The sequence below is a fragment of the Dermacentor albipictus genome, unplaced genomic scaffold, assembly GCF_038994185.2.
Source record: "Dermacentor albipictus isolate Rhodes 1998 colony unplaced genomic scaffold, USDA_Dalb.pri_finalv2 scaffold_15, whole genome shotgun sequence".
Classification (NCBI taxonomy): Eukaryota; Metazoa; Arthropoda; class Arachnida; order Ixodida; family Ixodidae; genus Dermacentor; species Dermacentor albipictus.
The window spans coordinates 12635290-12651830 of NW_027225569.1; the positions used below are offsets into that span (position 1 = coordinate 12635290).

A 16541-nucleotide genomic window follows, 5' to 3' on the forward strand; every position below is an offset into this window, starting at 1 on the left:
CAACCGAAGTCAATCAGACTACGTGAATGGGTACTCATCTTCACTTTCGCATGTAAAATCTGGTGTACCGCAGGGTTCGCTCCTGGGTCTAATATTATTTCTGATCTATATTAACGACTTAGGAAACACTTTTTCTTCTACCATAAGGTTATTCGCAGACGACTGTATCATCTACAGACGAATTAGTAACGCCGAAGACAAGAACTCATTACAGGTAGACCTCGAGAGAGAGCGTAAACGTTTATTTTCAAATCAACAAGATTTGAGTCCGGCGTCTTTTTAGTGGGTCTGGGCACCCGCCGCGGACGCGGTTCCGAGACCTTGTCTCGAAGCAGCTTCCTTGACTCGCTGGACGGTCCAGAGTTGTGTTCTCAGTTTAGAGCTGAGCAGTGCGGTCATCTAGCTTGACCGAAGGCTGGCGGTGGAAGAGACGGAAGGGTCGGCACTGCCCGGCTTGTTTGTTAAGTCCCGACACTCCCATAACATGTGATTCAGTGTGGCAGCCTCGCCGCATCATGTGGATCTGTTTGCAGTGTGCATGTCTGGATACATGGCGTGCCTGAGTCTGGGGTTTCTGGAAGAGTCAGTTTGTAATTGTCTGAAGTGTACTGCTTGCGTCCTGTCTAACTTAGCGTGAGGAAATGGGTATATGCGTCTTTGTAATTGTTAGTGCGCCGTGATGTCGTGAAAACTGGCTATACGCTCCTCCCATGCCCAGACGTTTGCAGTAGCCCGCGGGGGCTCTTCCTCCGATGCTGCTCGGTGAGTCAGGCCTCGAGCAACGCCGAGAGCCACTTCGTTAGGGGTGCTCATTCCAGTGTGTGCCGAGATCCATAGCAAATGCCTTCGGTTATCAACGTCGGCCTCTCCCTGGTCTATGGGATGTCGCTGGAGTATCTGATACGCCTCTTGCGAGATGCGCCATTGGCAAAATGTCGAATTGCCGTTTGCGAGTCGCAGATCAGGTATGTAGCTTTGGTTTGTGTAAGGGACAGTGTTATGGCCGCTGCCTCTGCCGTTTCGGCATGTGCCGTGTTCATGGTGACGCCCGTGAAGTGGTTGCCTCGGTGCCGCCGAAACTGCCGCCACGAAACTCTTTCTGTCTCGATAGCGGGCTGCGTCGGTGAAGACCGCCTCCTTGTTAGAGTAACTGTTGTTCATGTGTTTTGCTCTGGCTTTACGCCTCCCCGTGTGGTGTTGGGGGTGCATGATGCGAGGCAATGGGGGTACGTATAGTTGCTCGCGTATGGTTCTTGGAATTTCTACTTTTACGCATCCTCGACAAACTCGCATTTTGGTGTTGCCAGTGGCAAATGGAAATTAACATTTCTAAAACTAAGGCCATGACGTTCACCAGAACACCTAATCCGGAATTGAACTACTATACGATCCAGGGAATCCCTGTTGAGAAAGTATCCACATTTAAGTGTCTCGGAGTTCATTTATCCTCTGATTTATCTTGGAACGAGCACTATAATACCATAACCAGTAAGGCATCCAAAGCACTCGGCTTCATTAAATGTAACTAATACTTGACGAACTCTGCTACTAAGTTATTAGCATACACTACGCTTGTTAGTTCAAAGGTGGAGTACGCATCCATTATTTGGAATCCGCATCAAACCTATCTGATCGATCAGCTCGATGCAATACAAAAAAAAGCAGGAAGATATATCACAAAAGAAAACTCGCGAAACAACAGTGCTACGGTTACCAAGGAATCACTTTCATTGCACTGTCTTCAAAACCGCCAACTAATAACATTGGTATCACATTTTCACGCGCTTTATCATAATAGAACCCTGTTCCGCGAATATTAGCTCAATGCAGTTCATAGTATATTTCAGCGTTTTGATCACCCATTTAAAGTGCCACCCCTTTTTGCTCCCACTAATCTGTACCGTCATTCACCATTACTTTTGCAATATATATTCGGAATAAACTACCGAGGGACATTATATCTGCCATTAACCATGACGTTTTTGTTAACAAGTTGAAGATTTTCCTAAATGTGTGATTATTTCTGTGTTGAGTGCTTACTTGCTTATGTTATTCTTTGTGTATATAATTATGTCAGTTTATCTTACCGATGTTCTTTTTTATGAAGTTCAGAGTATGACGGAAGCCCGTGTGGTCGGGATGATGCATAGTTAAAAGGAAGAGGTCTGGACACCGACCAAAAATGGTTTAAAAGAGTTATTTACGTTTCGGCTCCCCCACGGGAGCCTTGTTCACAATGAAAGAAGCGGCAGAGCTGGCGCCCCTTTTTATGTGCGTCTCAAAACATGGTTAAGGCACCTGGCATACATGGGCGACAGATTGCCTTTGTTGCGATTAAGAGTGTGCGCCGTGGTTTGGATGATTAGGGACTCAAGATAAAGACGCGAAGAATGATTTCGCTCCTTCGCAATCACACGAGATTTCTCCCAGTTAATCTTATGTGATGTGGCTGCGCAGTGTTCGGCCAAGGCATTTGATGCAACGTGTCGTTTCTGGACGTCATTCATGTGTTGCTTAAATCTTGTTTTGAAGTTGCCGGTTTGACCGACGTAGATATATCGACAGTCCGCACACGGAATGACATACACCACGCCTGGGAACTTGTCCTTTTCCAATGGGTCTTTCACATGCACGAGCTCGTGTCTAAGTTGCACGTACGATGCACGTACGGCCGGGAATGTAGGCAGAAAGGATGCAAAAAGAAAAGTGGTGAGGTCGCTTTGAAGTTCCCCATACACCCGACAGCCCTGATGTCATGAATGTTGATGTCACCTGCATGAGGCTACAGTGTCGACAACTAAGGGGAAAATAAATGAACTTAGGAGCTCCGATTATTTCTTATTGCGCCACTACCAGCCCAAAAACTCGAAAATACTCTCAAATCCAAGATGCATGTTGCAATAGCGTATACTGGCGCTAGAATTCCAACACGAATGAGAAAAAAAATGTTCTAGTATTCTAGTGTTCTAGAAATACTTTCTAGTAAACTGGCAACTTAGTGCGCCTTTCCGAAAGAATACTTGATCCCTTTAAATTGGTTTAGTGTTGATCTTCACGGTCCTATCGTGCACAGCTGGAGATGGTGTGGAAGCTAGCCAAGTAGTCCGATCGTAGAAGTCTCACTTGTTTCTCCGTACTGAGCGTACATACATACATACATACATACATACATACATACATACATACATACATACATACATACATACATACATACATACATACATACATACATACATCATCAGCCTGGTTACACCCACTGCTGAGCAAAGGCCTCTCCTATACTTTTCCAAGAGCCCCAGTCATGTACTAATGGTGGTCCTGTTGTCCCTGCAAATTTCTTAATCTCATGCGCCAACGTAACTTTCTGCCGCCCGCTGCTAGGCTTCCCTTCTCTTGGAATCCAGTCCGTAACCCTTAATGGCCATTGGTTATCTTCCCTCCTCATCACATGTCCAACCCGTGCCCATTTCTTTTTCTTGATTTCAACTAAGATGTCATTACCTCGCGTTTTTCCGTCACCAAATCTGCTCTTTTCTTATCACTTAACGTTACACCCATCATTCTTCTTTCCATAGCTCCTTGCGTCGTCCGCAATTTAAATAGAACCCTTTTCGTAAGCCTCCAGGTTTCTGCCCCGTACGTGAGATCTGGTAAGACACAGCTGTTATACACTTTTCTCTTGAGGGATAATGACAACGTGCTGTTCATGATCTGAGAATACCTTCCAAACAAACCCCAGCCCATTCTTATTCTTCCGATTATTTCAGTCTCATGATCCGGATCCGCGGTCCCTACCTGCCCTATGTAGATGTATTATCTTACCACTTCCAGTGCCTCACTACCTATCGTAAACTGCTGTTCTCTTCCGAGACTGTTTAACATTACTTTAGTTGTCTGCAGATTAATTTTTCAACCCTCTCTTCTGCTCTGCCTCTCCAGGTCAGTGAGCATGCATTGCAATTGGTCCCCTGAGTTACTAAGCAAGGCAATATCATCAGCGAAGCGCTAGTTAATAAGGTATTCTCCATTAACTTTTATCCCCAATTCTTCCCAATCCAGGTCTCTGAACACCTCCTGTAAACACGCTGTGAATAGCATTGGAGAGATCGTATCTCCCTGTCTGACGGCTTTCTTTATTGGGATTTTGTTGCTTTCCTTATGGAGGACTACGGTGGCTGTGGAGCCGCTATAGATATCTTTCAGTATTTATACATACGGCTCGTCCACACCCTTATTCCATAATGCCTCTAGGACTGCTGAGGTTTCGACTGAATCAAATGCCTTCTCGCAGTCAATGGAAGCTATATATAAGGGTTGGTTATATTCGGCACATTTCTCTATCACCTGATTGATAGTGTGAATATGGTCTATTGTTGAGTACCCTTTACGGAATCCTGCCTGGTCCTTTGGTTGGCAGAAGTCTAAGGTGTTCCTCATTCTGTTAAGCTTTCCTTAGCAAATACTTTGTAGGCAACGGACAGTAAGCTGATCGGTCACTAATTTTAACGCGATAGCGTTAAGGAGCTCGTGTCGCAGAAAAGCCGGTGTCGTCGGCGTCGGGTGTCGGCGTCGGCGGCGTTGACCGTGAGCGATAAATCACGGCAGGCGCTTCATAAATAAAAAGCAACTTCCAAGATTGGCCCGGTGGGAATCGAACCCAGGTCTCCGGAGTGTGAGACGGAGACGCTACCACTCAGCCACGAGTTCGATGCTTCCAAGCGGTGCAAACGCGCCTCTAGTGAATGCGGTGTTGCCTTCGAAACGAGCCGTGGAAAGTTATACTGCGGTGTATATCGGTAATTATGAACATGTAACGTACAGAAGTCACAATTACACGAGTTGCGAAGTGCGTTTCCGCTGCATTTCTTCTGCGCTTTCCGCACACGCAGAGCCATCTTGCGGCAAACACAGAAGACCCCCTCCTCTCAATGTACGGCGCTGCCCCGACAGGAGGCGCGCCGCGCGCGCATTGGGACCGCTGCCAGGCGCGTCGCGGGACTCCCTCTCCCCTGACGACGCTTCGCCGTGCTTCCGGTTTAGATTACTATCTATCTCTCTGCCCGTGCCGATCACGACGTTTGGCTGGCGTAGATCGTTTCCCCTCCGAGACACCGAGTTCTTTGGTTCGTTTCGTTCGCTCAGGCGCACGTTTCGTTGCCGCGCCCAACGCTGCGTTGCTCGACGCTCACCGCGTGATAGGTGGGCGCTAAGTCCGATGCGGGGCGCATCGTAAGTGATTGCTGTGCCGTAGCGCATTGTCTTATACCCCATGGCGGGTCGACGGGAACGCTGTCGCGTCCCACTCTTGAAGGCGAAGCTTAAGCGTCCTCCAATTTTTTCAAGTCCTTGACGCCCCCTTTCTTATGGATTAGGATTATGTTAGCGTTCTTCCAAGATTTCGGTAATCTCGAAGTCATGAGGAATTGCGCATACAGGGTGGCCAGTATTTCTAGAACAATATGCCCACCATGCTTCAATAAATCTGCTGTGGCCTGATCCTCTCCAGCTGCTTTCTCCCTTCGCATAGCTCCCCAAGGCCTTCTTTAATTCTTCCGCCGTTACTTGTGGGATTTGAAATTACTCTAGACTATTTTCTCTTCCATTAACGTCGTGGGTGCCACTTGTACTGTATAAATCGCTATAGAAGTCCTCAGCTACTTGAACTACCTCATTCATATTAGTAATAATATTGTCGGCTTTGTCTCTTAAAGCATACATCTGATTTTGCCTATTCCTAGTATCTTCTTCACTGCTTTTTGGCTTCCTCCGTTCCTGAGAGCATGTTCAATTCTATCCATATTATATTTCCTTTATGTCAGTTATATTACACTTGTTGATTAACTTGGAAAGTTCTGTCAGTTATATTCTAGCTGTAGGGTTAGAGGCTGTCATACATTGGCGTTTCTTGATCAGATCTTTCTTCTCCTGCGATAGCTTACTGATATCCTGTCCGATGGAGTTACCACCGACTTCTATTGCACACTCCTCAATGATGCCTATTCGATTGTCGTTTATTGCTTCAACACTAAGGTCATCTTACTGAGTTAAAGCCGAATACCTGTTCTGTAGCTTGATCCGGAATTCCTCAATTATCCCTCTTACCGCTAACTCATTGATCGGCTTCTTATGTACCAGTTTCATCCGTTCCCTCAAGTCTACGATAATTTGAATTCGGACCATCCTATGGTCACTGCAGCGCACCTTGCCGAGCACGTCCAAATATGGTATGATGCGAGGGTTAGCGCAGAGTATAAGGTCTATTTTATTTCTAGTCTCGCCATTCGGGTTCCTCGACGTCTAATTTAGTCTATCCCGCTTGCGGAAGAAGGTATTGATTATCTGCATATTATTCTGTTCTGCACACCCTTCAGGTTCCAATGGCGGCCTGTCCGGACCCAGGGATTCTTACCACCCTCTGCTGCGTCACAGGTCTGAGCGCCGCCGTGGTCAGTTGCTTCACAGCTGCTGCAGACTGGGGACTGCTGGACATACATACATACATACATGCATACATACTTAGACACACGCACATACATGCGGACGTTTTTACATGTCCACATACATACATACATACATACATACATACATACATACATACATACATACATACATACATACATACATACATACATACATACATACATACATACATACATACATGCATGCATGCATACATACATACATGTCCACGGAATAATTACTGCATATATCGAATCTACATGTTGTGGACGTAAGTTTACGCCGAATCACGTACTATATATTGATCACGAGCATGAGCAGTGCGCTGTGGCCGCTGGTCGCAGAAACATATCCCTCCGCTGGTTGGTCGGTAAACAAGTGCAGAGCTCGGACGCCTCCCATGTAATCATAACGTGAGACCTTGTGGCATAAAAAAAACCATGGCCCCAAATCGTATGCTGTACTGCGTGACGCACATTTATATATTTTTATTTCATAAAGGACGCCCTATTTTTTATCGCGATGGCAAGCAGTGTGAAAGAACTCTCTCTCGTATTCGTACTGTTGTCTGCTACGTATGAAATGGTACAGTATCCAGTTGAACTCATACTCGCTCGGTCGCTCGCTCACTCACTCACTCACTCACTCACTCACTCACTCACTCACTCACTCACTCACTCACTCACTCACTCACTCACTCACTCACTCACTCACTAAATAAATAAATAAATAAATAAATAAATAAATAAGTGAGAACCTGTGGAGCGGCCAGGGTTGCAGGGGTCACGGGAATGCTCTTCGCTGCGCCGAGCTTCCTCACACGCGCCTTCCGGCGCTCGGGCTTCTTCATGGTGAGCACGACTTGCGCGAGCCGGTCGAAGAGTGCCTTGTCCTCCCCCACGGGTGCCGACCGCAAGGAACCGCTCGAATCCTGCCGGAGCACGCGACGAGAACGAAGAAGAGGGTTCCAATTCTCGGACAGGCTCTAGAATTGCTAGGGAAGCGCTACAGAGAGCGCAAAAAGACGCACAAGTGGCTGACCAAATGACTTTCGCGGAAATCGTCGACGTATTACATAAATAAAAAGTTAGATTGCCGACTAAAAGTTGGAGTGTCAAGTCTATTTTTTTAGCAATGCAATAATATCCCCGAAGCATTCATTTTATTCAGCATCGCCGTCTGAGATCACAGCTGCATCCTCTAGTCGCTCCTTCTCTCTCCATGTCCCTTAATTTCTTCTGCTACAATATGCGAGGAATGAACTAACTAGCCAAGTTAGACACGCGTTTTCGCTGTCTGAGAGTAGCGTAGCATTCGCAACATACCCTAATATGCACGAAGGGCGAATCTGTCGAGGAAGATACTTAGGCGCGCATAGAGCGCGTTCATCTTATGCAGCTCTTAATGAACGCGCTGACAGAAATACGTTTCGTGGGGGTTTGTGCTTAAAATAAGGGCTGGTAGCTTGCGACATAAACCGTTCTACTCAGGAGCAAATAATGATATCTATCTATCTATCTATCTATCTATCTATCTATCTATCTATCTATCTATCTATCTATCTATCTATCTATCTATCTATCTATCTATCTATCTATCTATCCATCCATCTATCTATCTATCTATCTATCTATCTATCTATCTATCTATCTATCTATCTATCTATCTATCTATCTATCTATCTATCTATCTATCTATCTATCTATCTATCTATCTAATCTTCGACCTGCTGCGAGGTGAACTGGTGGATGGCGGTCAGTAAGCCGTCCGATGGCTGGTCCATCTTCTCCTTGCGAATGGCGTACAGCACGCGGTCCACGAAGTACAGCACGATCACCGAGGCCACGGCGCCCGAGAAGAGCCACGCGATCACGAACGAGCAGGCGCACGCGGCGGCGAACAGCGGACCACGGCGGAGGCCCCAGCGCGCGCACAGCAGCTGGGCCGTGTTGCGCACCAGCTCGCTCCACGCGTCCAGCACCGCGACCACGAACAGCAGCACAGCCACGGTCAGGACCTCCAGCTGAAGAGCGCGATGGCCGCGTCAGTTTTCAAGCGAAGCTGTAGACCCCTACAGTCTAAGGGAATTTTCGTGTCGTAAGCATAGAACACACCATGCGTTGGCCGATCCCGAAGATATGGCAATCGCGGGCCGACCCGCGGCGGAGGTGCAGTTCGCCATCAAGGGACCCACATACACAGCTTCACTAATCATCCTTCTTCACAGAGTGGCAGGGCACTGAATTTTTTGCGGCGTCGCTTTTCGGAGCTTACGTGATCAAAGCGAGTTTTAGCACCTCGTTCCCCATTCCCATACGAATGATGGTTTCTATGGGCGTCCTTTTCGAAACAGGGCGCTGACAAATAGTCACCTAGCCTTCTTGAGCTGCACTCCATTTAAGAGATCAGGTGCAACGCTGTGGAAGCTGCGCAAGAAGTTCGGCCAGGAAAATGTGTCACTCCGCACTTTCCGTCAACGTTTCGCTGTGGACCAAAACGGCCTATGTTCGCGCGAGCATGCTCGTGACGCTGCCGCGGCGGGCTTCAAATAAAAAGCCCGAAAAGAAAACCAATGCAAACCAAACTTATCTAAAACAACGCATTAGCAGTCGTATACAACAGTTCCTCTGTTTCTAAGGAGTGCAACATTTTTCGCTCAATACTGAGCCTCTTTATAAAGATGTTCGCAGAATTGCGGTCTGAATATACGGAGTTACATACAAGCGCGAACGCAGCAACTACAAAACATATCTCTAGTTTTCACAGCGTTGCATGTGATGTCTGAAATGGAGTACATTCATGTTTCAACAAATATATTGTGGTGTAGCATTTTGCCCATCTACTTTCTACTCTATCTGTTAATTAAAACATCTATCTCTATATTGTACTGTTAGCAATACATTAAACAGCGACTGTGGCCCATCTCTTCCCTGCGTTATTTCACCAATATACTCCAAGAGCATCTTATTTACATCGCGCTTAACGTCCCCGTTAGCTTCGAACCCAGCACTTGTGCCAAATGTGGAAGTTCCCTATGTTCCTGGTTGGCTGCGTAGCTTGTAGTTTCATTAATATGTGTCGAGTCGTCTTCGGACTTTTGATGCAGCATATTAGCGGCAAATACCGTCTTCATTATCTATGTATTTGCTCTCAGGTAGTGGTCTAGCTCGAGCCTCAGATATCGATATATTACCTTTGTGCTATCGTTCGAATATCCTGTCGTGGATTCTTGCTTTTCCTTTTTATAATCCTTCATGGTTGTGGTTGTTGTTGTTCCTTCATGCAGTTCCACTTCATAAGGTCCTGTACTTGTTTGCCAACTCTGACCGCTTTCTTTAACTCTTTCTCTTTCTCGCCACTCTTCACACGGGCTGCTATGGGTTGCTACAAATGAGGCGCGACGGCAAATTGCTATAATACCCCCTGTAGGACCACTCCTTATGCTGTGTCAAAGGTGTGTTTGTGCATAATGGGTCCTATTTCGTGAATCTGGCTGAACGTATCATCTGGGATACCCGAAGAAGCTGTCTCCTTATCTGCGTGGCGTTAACATAGCCGACACTGCTTCAGCAGGTAACGTTATTGTGACAAACCGCATGCATTTTCTACAAAGAATGGATTGGGTCTCCAATGAAAGAAAAAAAAATAAAGCGAGCAATAATGTTCAATGGTCTTTGGCCCACCAGCGCGGGCGTATCGACGATGTTCACAGGCACTCCCTCCACGGCAGGCAAGGTTAGCTTCACTATAAATGAACCTAACGTGGCGAGTTGAGACCCGGTTTGATATTGCTGGCAACTGATGCCTGTGATCGCGTCGCTCTGAGATAAGGGAGCAGATAGATAACGATCACCTCTGGGCGGACCTCGGCGACAGGATGTACGCAGTGATTTTACGGAAACAAAATTTGCTGCAGGAGAAACAAAGAACAGCACTGAGTGTTCGGCAGCGCTGACAACGCGCTTTTTTTTACACGGTAATAGTGATGATAGTGATCTCAAGAAAGGAAAGGCGCTTGACTCTGCAGTCGCGAGGGAGTATGGCGAAGCGTTGTCAGGGGAGAGGGAGTGGGAAGTGAAAGATGATAGAGAAATGAGGGAGGATGTGGCCTAATAGACTCCACTATAGGCGACAGGTGGCAGTTCTCAGTAAAGTAGTCAGCATTGTAAGCGGGTGCTCACAGGCTGGCGATATACACGTTTCCTGCGTTTAGCGCCGAACAAATCAGGTGTCCTCGGCAAGGTGCGCAAGATAGCAAGAGTTTGAGGAGGTGGTGCTTTCATGTAAAGGGTACACACGGGGCGCTTGGGCGCGCCCGTGTTCGCGTGATCGCGTTCCTGATTGGTCGAAACCACATGTAGCTTTTATTCGTGTACCATGTCGTCATGGCAAATTGTACATCCGCATTTGGTAGAGATTCAGGATTCCAACACCTCTGCCACCCCGCACATACACTTGCTAGCTGGCATACCGACGCAAACACGCGCGCTCGCGTGCTTGAACATAGAGCATGTAAGTATATACGCACGCCTAGGTACTGGCCGGCGATGAGCTCCGGTTCCAGCAGTCCCAGAAGCGGTACGGTGACCAGGTGTACGAGCGCGGTAGCTGGCTTGGGCACCACGCTGAAGGCGCACAGAATCAGCGGGAGCAGCAGGCAGTACAGGCAGCCACCGTACTGCAAGTTTTCGAAGATTTTCGACTGCCTTACCCCATCACAGGACAACTAGCCGTTGCAGGATACCGGATAATCTCAATATCGTTTCCTCTCGCTTATTTTCCTTCATTTGGTGTGCGGTATCGAGGATGTAGAGGGTACTAATTTTATTGGAGTTTACAAAAAAAAGAACAAAACTTGTTTTTAATAGTCCGAGAAACAGGACCCGAAATCGCACACGTTATTGTCTCCAAGTGTAATTTGAAATTGGTTGGCTGCCTTCGTTAATAATACGTATACACCATTACGACAGGGTGGTAGATCTGCTGTTGGCAAATGTTCTACCGTAAATACTCTTCGTGAAGATGGGCGCTGCGTTTGTATTCACAGAGGAGATCATATAACTCAAGCATCGTTCATGAACAGGTTCTGTCTAATCATAATAGCGAATATATTACTATAGAAAACAGCAGGTCAATCTTATCTTCATCTTCACGAAAGAAAAGCCCGTCTGGATGCGGCCCAGTACAGTGCACTCGTATACGTCCCTCTGCTTCGATGTCCTGCTGCCGATTTGACGTCAAATACACATTCAGCTGCCTAGCACGACGCGCGCAAGGAAACCCGAGCGGGGCAAACGCTCTCGAACCAGCGGCTTGGTGACGCACTTTGGCCCCAAAGAAGAACAGCGGCAGCAGGAAGAGCGGCATGAAGACGCCAAGAGGCCACAGTCGTCGACAGCGCAGGCGCTCTCCACCCGCCGCCACGGATGGTGCCTGCAGCGAGTACGTGGATTGATGACGAAGCACTTCCGACTCCGGGCCACGGGGATAGCCTGCGCGTACAGCCAGCGAAGTAGTTGGCATTAAACGGAGTTGTCAACAGAACATTCATCCCTGACTTAGGTAATTCTTAACGCGAAATTTGAGTGCAGGTGAGACAAAATTTCCATTGCTGCGGCGTCCTTGGAGGCAGCCGTTACGGCAGGTCTACAATATAGGATTTTTTATAACCTAAACAGTTTCTCTAGGCTCTTACGCTGATTGTTTTAAAATATCAGCTGTATCTTAATTTTTCTTTAGAAAGGGCATATGTGGCGCGATGCACTTGTATACCTTGCATAAACTGTTTCTCTAACTTCCGCGTGAGAAAAAAAAAGAAACGAAAAAAATAGACATCTAGCGTATATCGCTAAAAGAAAATAAAATAAAGGCCAGCCAGTCGCTACCAGCATCCGCCGCCGATCCGTAACGATTTCATTTTTGCATTAGACTCGTATGAAGTGCTTATTTGATTCTTTTATTAATTTGCCCACATTTTAGGTATTCATCGGATGACATATTCATAGATGATTACGGTACTCCCTTATGCGAAATTGCAGCGCAGCTAAAGACGTGTCTTCATTTCGCGATATATTTGCCGGCGCGGAGAATCTGGTGCGGCGCGTTATAAACCGAGTGAAGTATGGCCCGACAGCCTCGGTTATTGGGAGATCGCGCGAGGCAGTGCGCCGGTGACGGATGGGCTAAAGTCCCTTGATAATTTGAAAGTACCGCCACTCTATGAATTCTGCAACCGCCGCGCAACCTCCTCGGTTTCTCCACGCCCCTTAGGAAGTGAGGGCCGTGGAGAAAGAAGTATTAGGGTGGATTAAGGTGGATTAGGGGCGTTTAGGGTGGTCTAAGAGAATTAATGATGATTACGGTGTATAAGGCAGCTTTAAGGTGGCATGAACAAGGAAAAAGGCGCATTAAGGAGGATTAGGGAGGATTAATGCGGTGAAGGAGGATTAAGATCGATTAGTGTGAATTAAGGTGAATTCGGATTGACGAAGGAGGATTAAAGTGGATTAATGTGGATTAAGATGGATTAGAGAATATTTAGCTGAATTAGAGTTGATGGAGGTGACTTAAGGTGAATTACAGTACGCTTTACTAGGCTTTCGCATTGGCGTCTGTTAGGCGATAACTTATTTTACTTATCTGGTTTTCTCACGGTTACAAGCAATGTGCACACGGTGTTCACATGATCGAGCACGCTTGCTGTTGATAGTGACATCTAGGTGGAGGGAAGGAATGTTCGCTTTATTAGCGAATGTTTTAAAACAACTTTCTGCTGTTTTTTTTCGGTCGGGAAACTTTTGCCATTGGTTTAACACGAGCCGAAATCAATGCATCAATGCGCTTTGATTACGCATGTTCAGCAATCAATAATGATTGTGGTCATTATGTAGTAATGCCGATAATATTATACAGGCAAGAAACCTGAGCATTGTGACGTATTTCAACTTAATCCACCTTCATCCCCCTTTATCTACATTGACCCTCCTTATGCAAGCACCTTAATCCACCTTCATACACAATAATCCTCCCTAATACATGTTACTCTATCTTAATACAATCACTAATCGATCATTATTACCTTTGCTACTGAGTAATCATCTGATATATACTGCTGGACACTCTGGTTTCTCTTCCGGCCTTTCTTTTGTGACGTGGTATTTTCTATACCTCACAAGACGACCTTGAAACAGATATAAGGCTTTCGCTTAATAAGCCACAACCAGAGGGATGTCTCACAAGCAATGCTAGATCAGACGAACAAAGTAAATCATCTCAACATGTGGCAGAAAAAAACTCTGGAGTATAGAACTCACAAACCTCCTTTTACATCAGCATGCCCCGTTCATACGCCTTTACGAAAAAACCAATCTCCTAATAAACGTTGCCTTCAGCATTATCCATACTGTTATCAGCATATCTCCAAATTTTCAGCACCAGTGGGGCGCGCAACTGGCCCAAAATAACACGCCTCCATAGAATGCTGCGGTCCGTCCGCAGGAGCTCAGGAGAAAAAACGTGCCGTGTGCAGCGCGCGAGACTGGCGGGCGAGGAGAATAACGGAGGAAAGTGCCGTGGGGAGGAGGGTGCCACTACTTTCGAATCATCAGGGAGCTATAAGTATAAACCCGATGCAAGCGATTTTTTGCGCGACAGTGACAAGCGACGCGATGGAGATGGCTGTCGCGTTCGCTCGTCGCCCAGAAGTCAAGCTCCAAGGAAGCCACCGCTTCGCGCGATGGCTCTCCAGTGTTACCGGTATGAGGGGATTGAGTTAGCGCCAAACCTGGCGTTGCACTCGTTACATTAATCTAGGTTGATTTGTTTGGCTGCACAAAGCAACATAAAGTATTTCTTACGGTCCAGCAGTAGGTTCCTTTTTCGTTTACATATAAAAATTCGGTAGTTCGCTTGTTCTGCTCATTCCGTTTGTATGCTGTGAAGCGCGTACGCGCGCAAACCAGTAGTACGTCACTGATATACATCCCGTTCCGGTGGCCTGCTATTGACTAGTCGCTAATAGCACCGGGCGGCGAGCGACGAATACTAGGTTTGCAGAACCGAGCGATCGCGCGACAAGACCTAGCGATCTGTTCAAGCGACGGCCTGATTCGTCGCTCGAAGCCATCGCTCGTCGCTGTCGCGCGCAGAATGGCGCTCGTGGGGTTTAGCCTTTAGCGTGGGCGCGATACACGGCAACCACCGAAGGCAGACCTCCGCTCGAGCAGCGCTTTGTTTCCATACAGACGAAGCGCGCTACCCTGGCGCCATCTCGTAGCTTTCGTCTCCGCAAAATCCGCCTTGCGCAGCACTATCCTTTTCTTCTCACGCTTTCACCATACCCGCCTCCTCCGATTTCCGGCTCGCGCTCTCCTCGCTATCGGCGTCTTTCATCTGCCGCTGCGCTCCGCGTTCGCTTTCACTCTTCGCTGCGCTCGTTCACTCCGTTACGAGGGACAACGCCGGCGCTCGCCGCAGGAACGGGCGCCTAAGAGCTGCGCTCTAAAGAAACACTAGAAGGAAATCTAGCGATATGGTGTGTAGGAGAGCTGCAAGCAAGGAGGCTGAGATAGCACGAGATTCATCGGCGTGCATTTCCCTATCGACTTTATGTGGCTTCGAACGGCGTTGTTAGTTCGCATAGTGATCATTTGGAACAAAATTTTCCCTTTCAAATGCCATAATCACCTGTGATTATGCATGTGGCATATGCGTTTCGAAAAACAATGGGTTGCTTCATCATTTGTGCCAGTATATGATACGGCAGATCACGCATAACAAACAAAGGCACAAGAGCTTCTGAAGTCCGAAGCACGAATATTGGACAAGTATATATGCACTAAACGTCATTTATATTGCTGACTGACTGAATGCTGAGCCAGAGGTCCCACTATAGCAATTTGTGTAGAAAACCGGCTATAATCCGCATGCCTCTTAGTCGGAGGCGGAAACAGCTGCTACCGGCCGGTGGATGTCAGAACGGCTCACCGTGAGGCAAAACTTACGGCAGCGAGACGCGTCATTAAAGAGACACGGACTCACGAAGTGCGGATAATCTTGAACCGCGAGTGCGTTAGACCTAGCTATATTCTGTTTTGTCTTTTGGTCGGTGGTGGTAACACGAGCCGGCGGTTAATTAGAACCACATGATGTAACGGTTCACCGTGAGGAAACAAGGCGACGCCCATTTTCGACAGCACGCCGCATCGCTCAAAGCGATACCAATGGACGTGTCCCGCAAGGCTACAGCAGCCAATAACAAAACCCCCGTCACGCGCACACATTTAAATATCGTTCAAACCGAAAGCGAGTGAAGTTTGTGAGCCCCGTAAGCTCCCTTGTGCGAGCTTCAGGAAAGGATTAAGTTGCGGTCAGAAGTTTCATCCTCGTTGGCCTCGATCGCGATCAAAAGTGCCATCGTCGACATCGACAGGGGCAACGAGGGCCTAAACGTCGCATGCCAGAAGCAGCGTCATCATATATGGTGCGGAGAAAACACTTATCAGTCGCACATTCTACGATTTCGCGTAAGAAAATTCACCGCTCCTCTTAAGGTGCATGCCTCCTGCTACAAGCCTATCAAGACACCAGGCGTACTATGATGGAGTGCATGGTCAATTCACAACGTGCATGGCCATTGACAGAAAGCGTTACCCTACAGCACAATTGGTTTCGAGCAGAACGTTGTGACCAGCGTGTGTCGGCGTGTGTCGTCGTCTCTTCCTCTCCGTGTCAGAACGTTCTGCTGGAAACCAATTGTGCTATGTGAAACCAACGAGCTCAGGTAAACACTATTCGGAAGTTATCCTACTGCTTTGACGTCACTTGGGAGAGCCTGCATTGCCTTAAAAGCATATTATTTAAGTGAGGCACATTCATCGACAGTCGATCGTGAAATTCGTGTCTGAAGGCGTTCTACCAAACGCCTTGCACAGTGAGTTGCTTACCTTCCTCCCTGCGTGGTCGATTTTCTTCGTCCATGAAGACACGTTGTCGTGGTCCACGACTAAACGCGAGAGAAAGACTACGGAGTCCGCAGAACGAGGCGCTGAAGGTAGATGTAGAAGGTCACGCACGACCCCGCG

General features: G+C 47.3%; 1 protein-coding gene across 3 annotated transcripts in view; it reads right to left on the reverse strand.

The window, feature by feature from the left end:
- Positions 1 to 16541, reverse strand: part of LOC135916415 (uncharacterized) — an 88502-nt gene extending 71961 nt beyond the window's left edge. For all 3 annotated transcript variants that reach the window (XM_070528841.1, XM_065449760.2, XM_065449758.2), the window contains exons 1-5: positions 16404 to 16541; positions 11785 to 11951; positions 10988 to 11137; positions 8186 to 8482; positions 7217 to 7390 (exon numbers count right to left, since the gene is read on the reverse strand). In XM_070528841.1, the coding sequence (XP_070384942.1) occupies positions 7217 to 7390; positions 8186 to 8482; positions 10988 to 11137; positions 11785 to 11951; positions 16404 to 16437 (822 nt within the window). In that variant the 5' untranslated portion in view covers positions 16438 to 16541. The remainder of the gene's footprint in view (positions 1 to 7216; positions 7391 to 8185; positions 8483 to 10987; positions 11138 to 11784; positions 11952 to 16403) is intronic.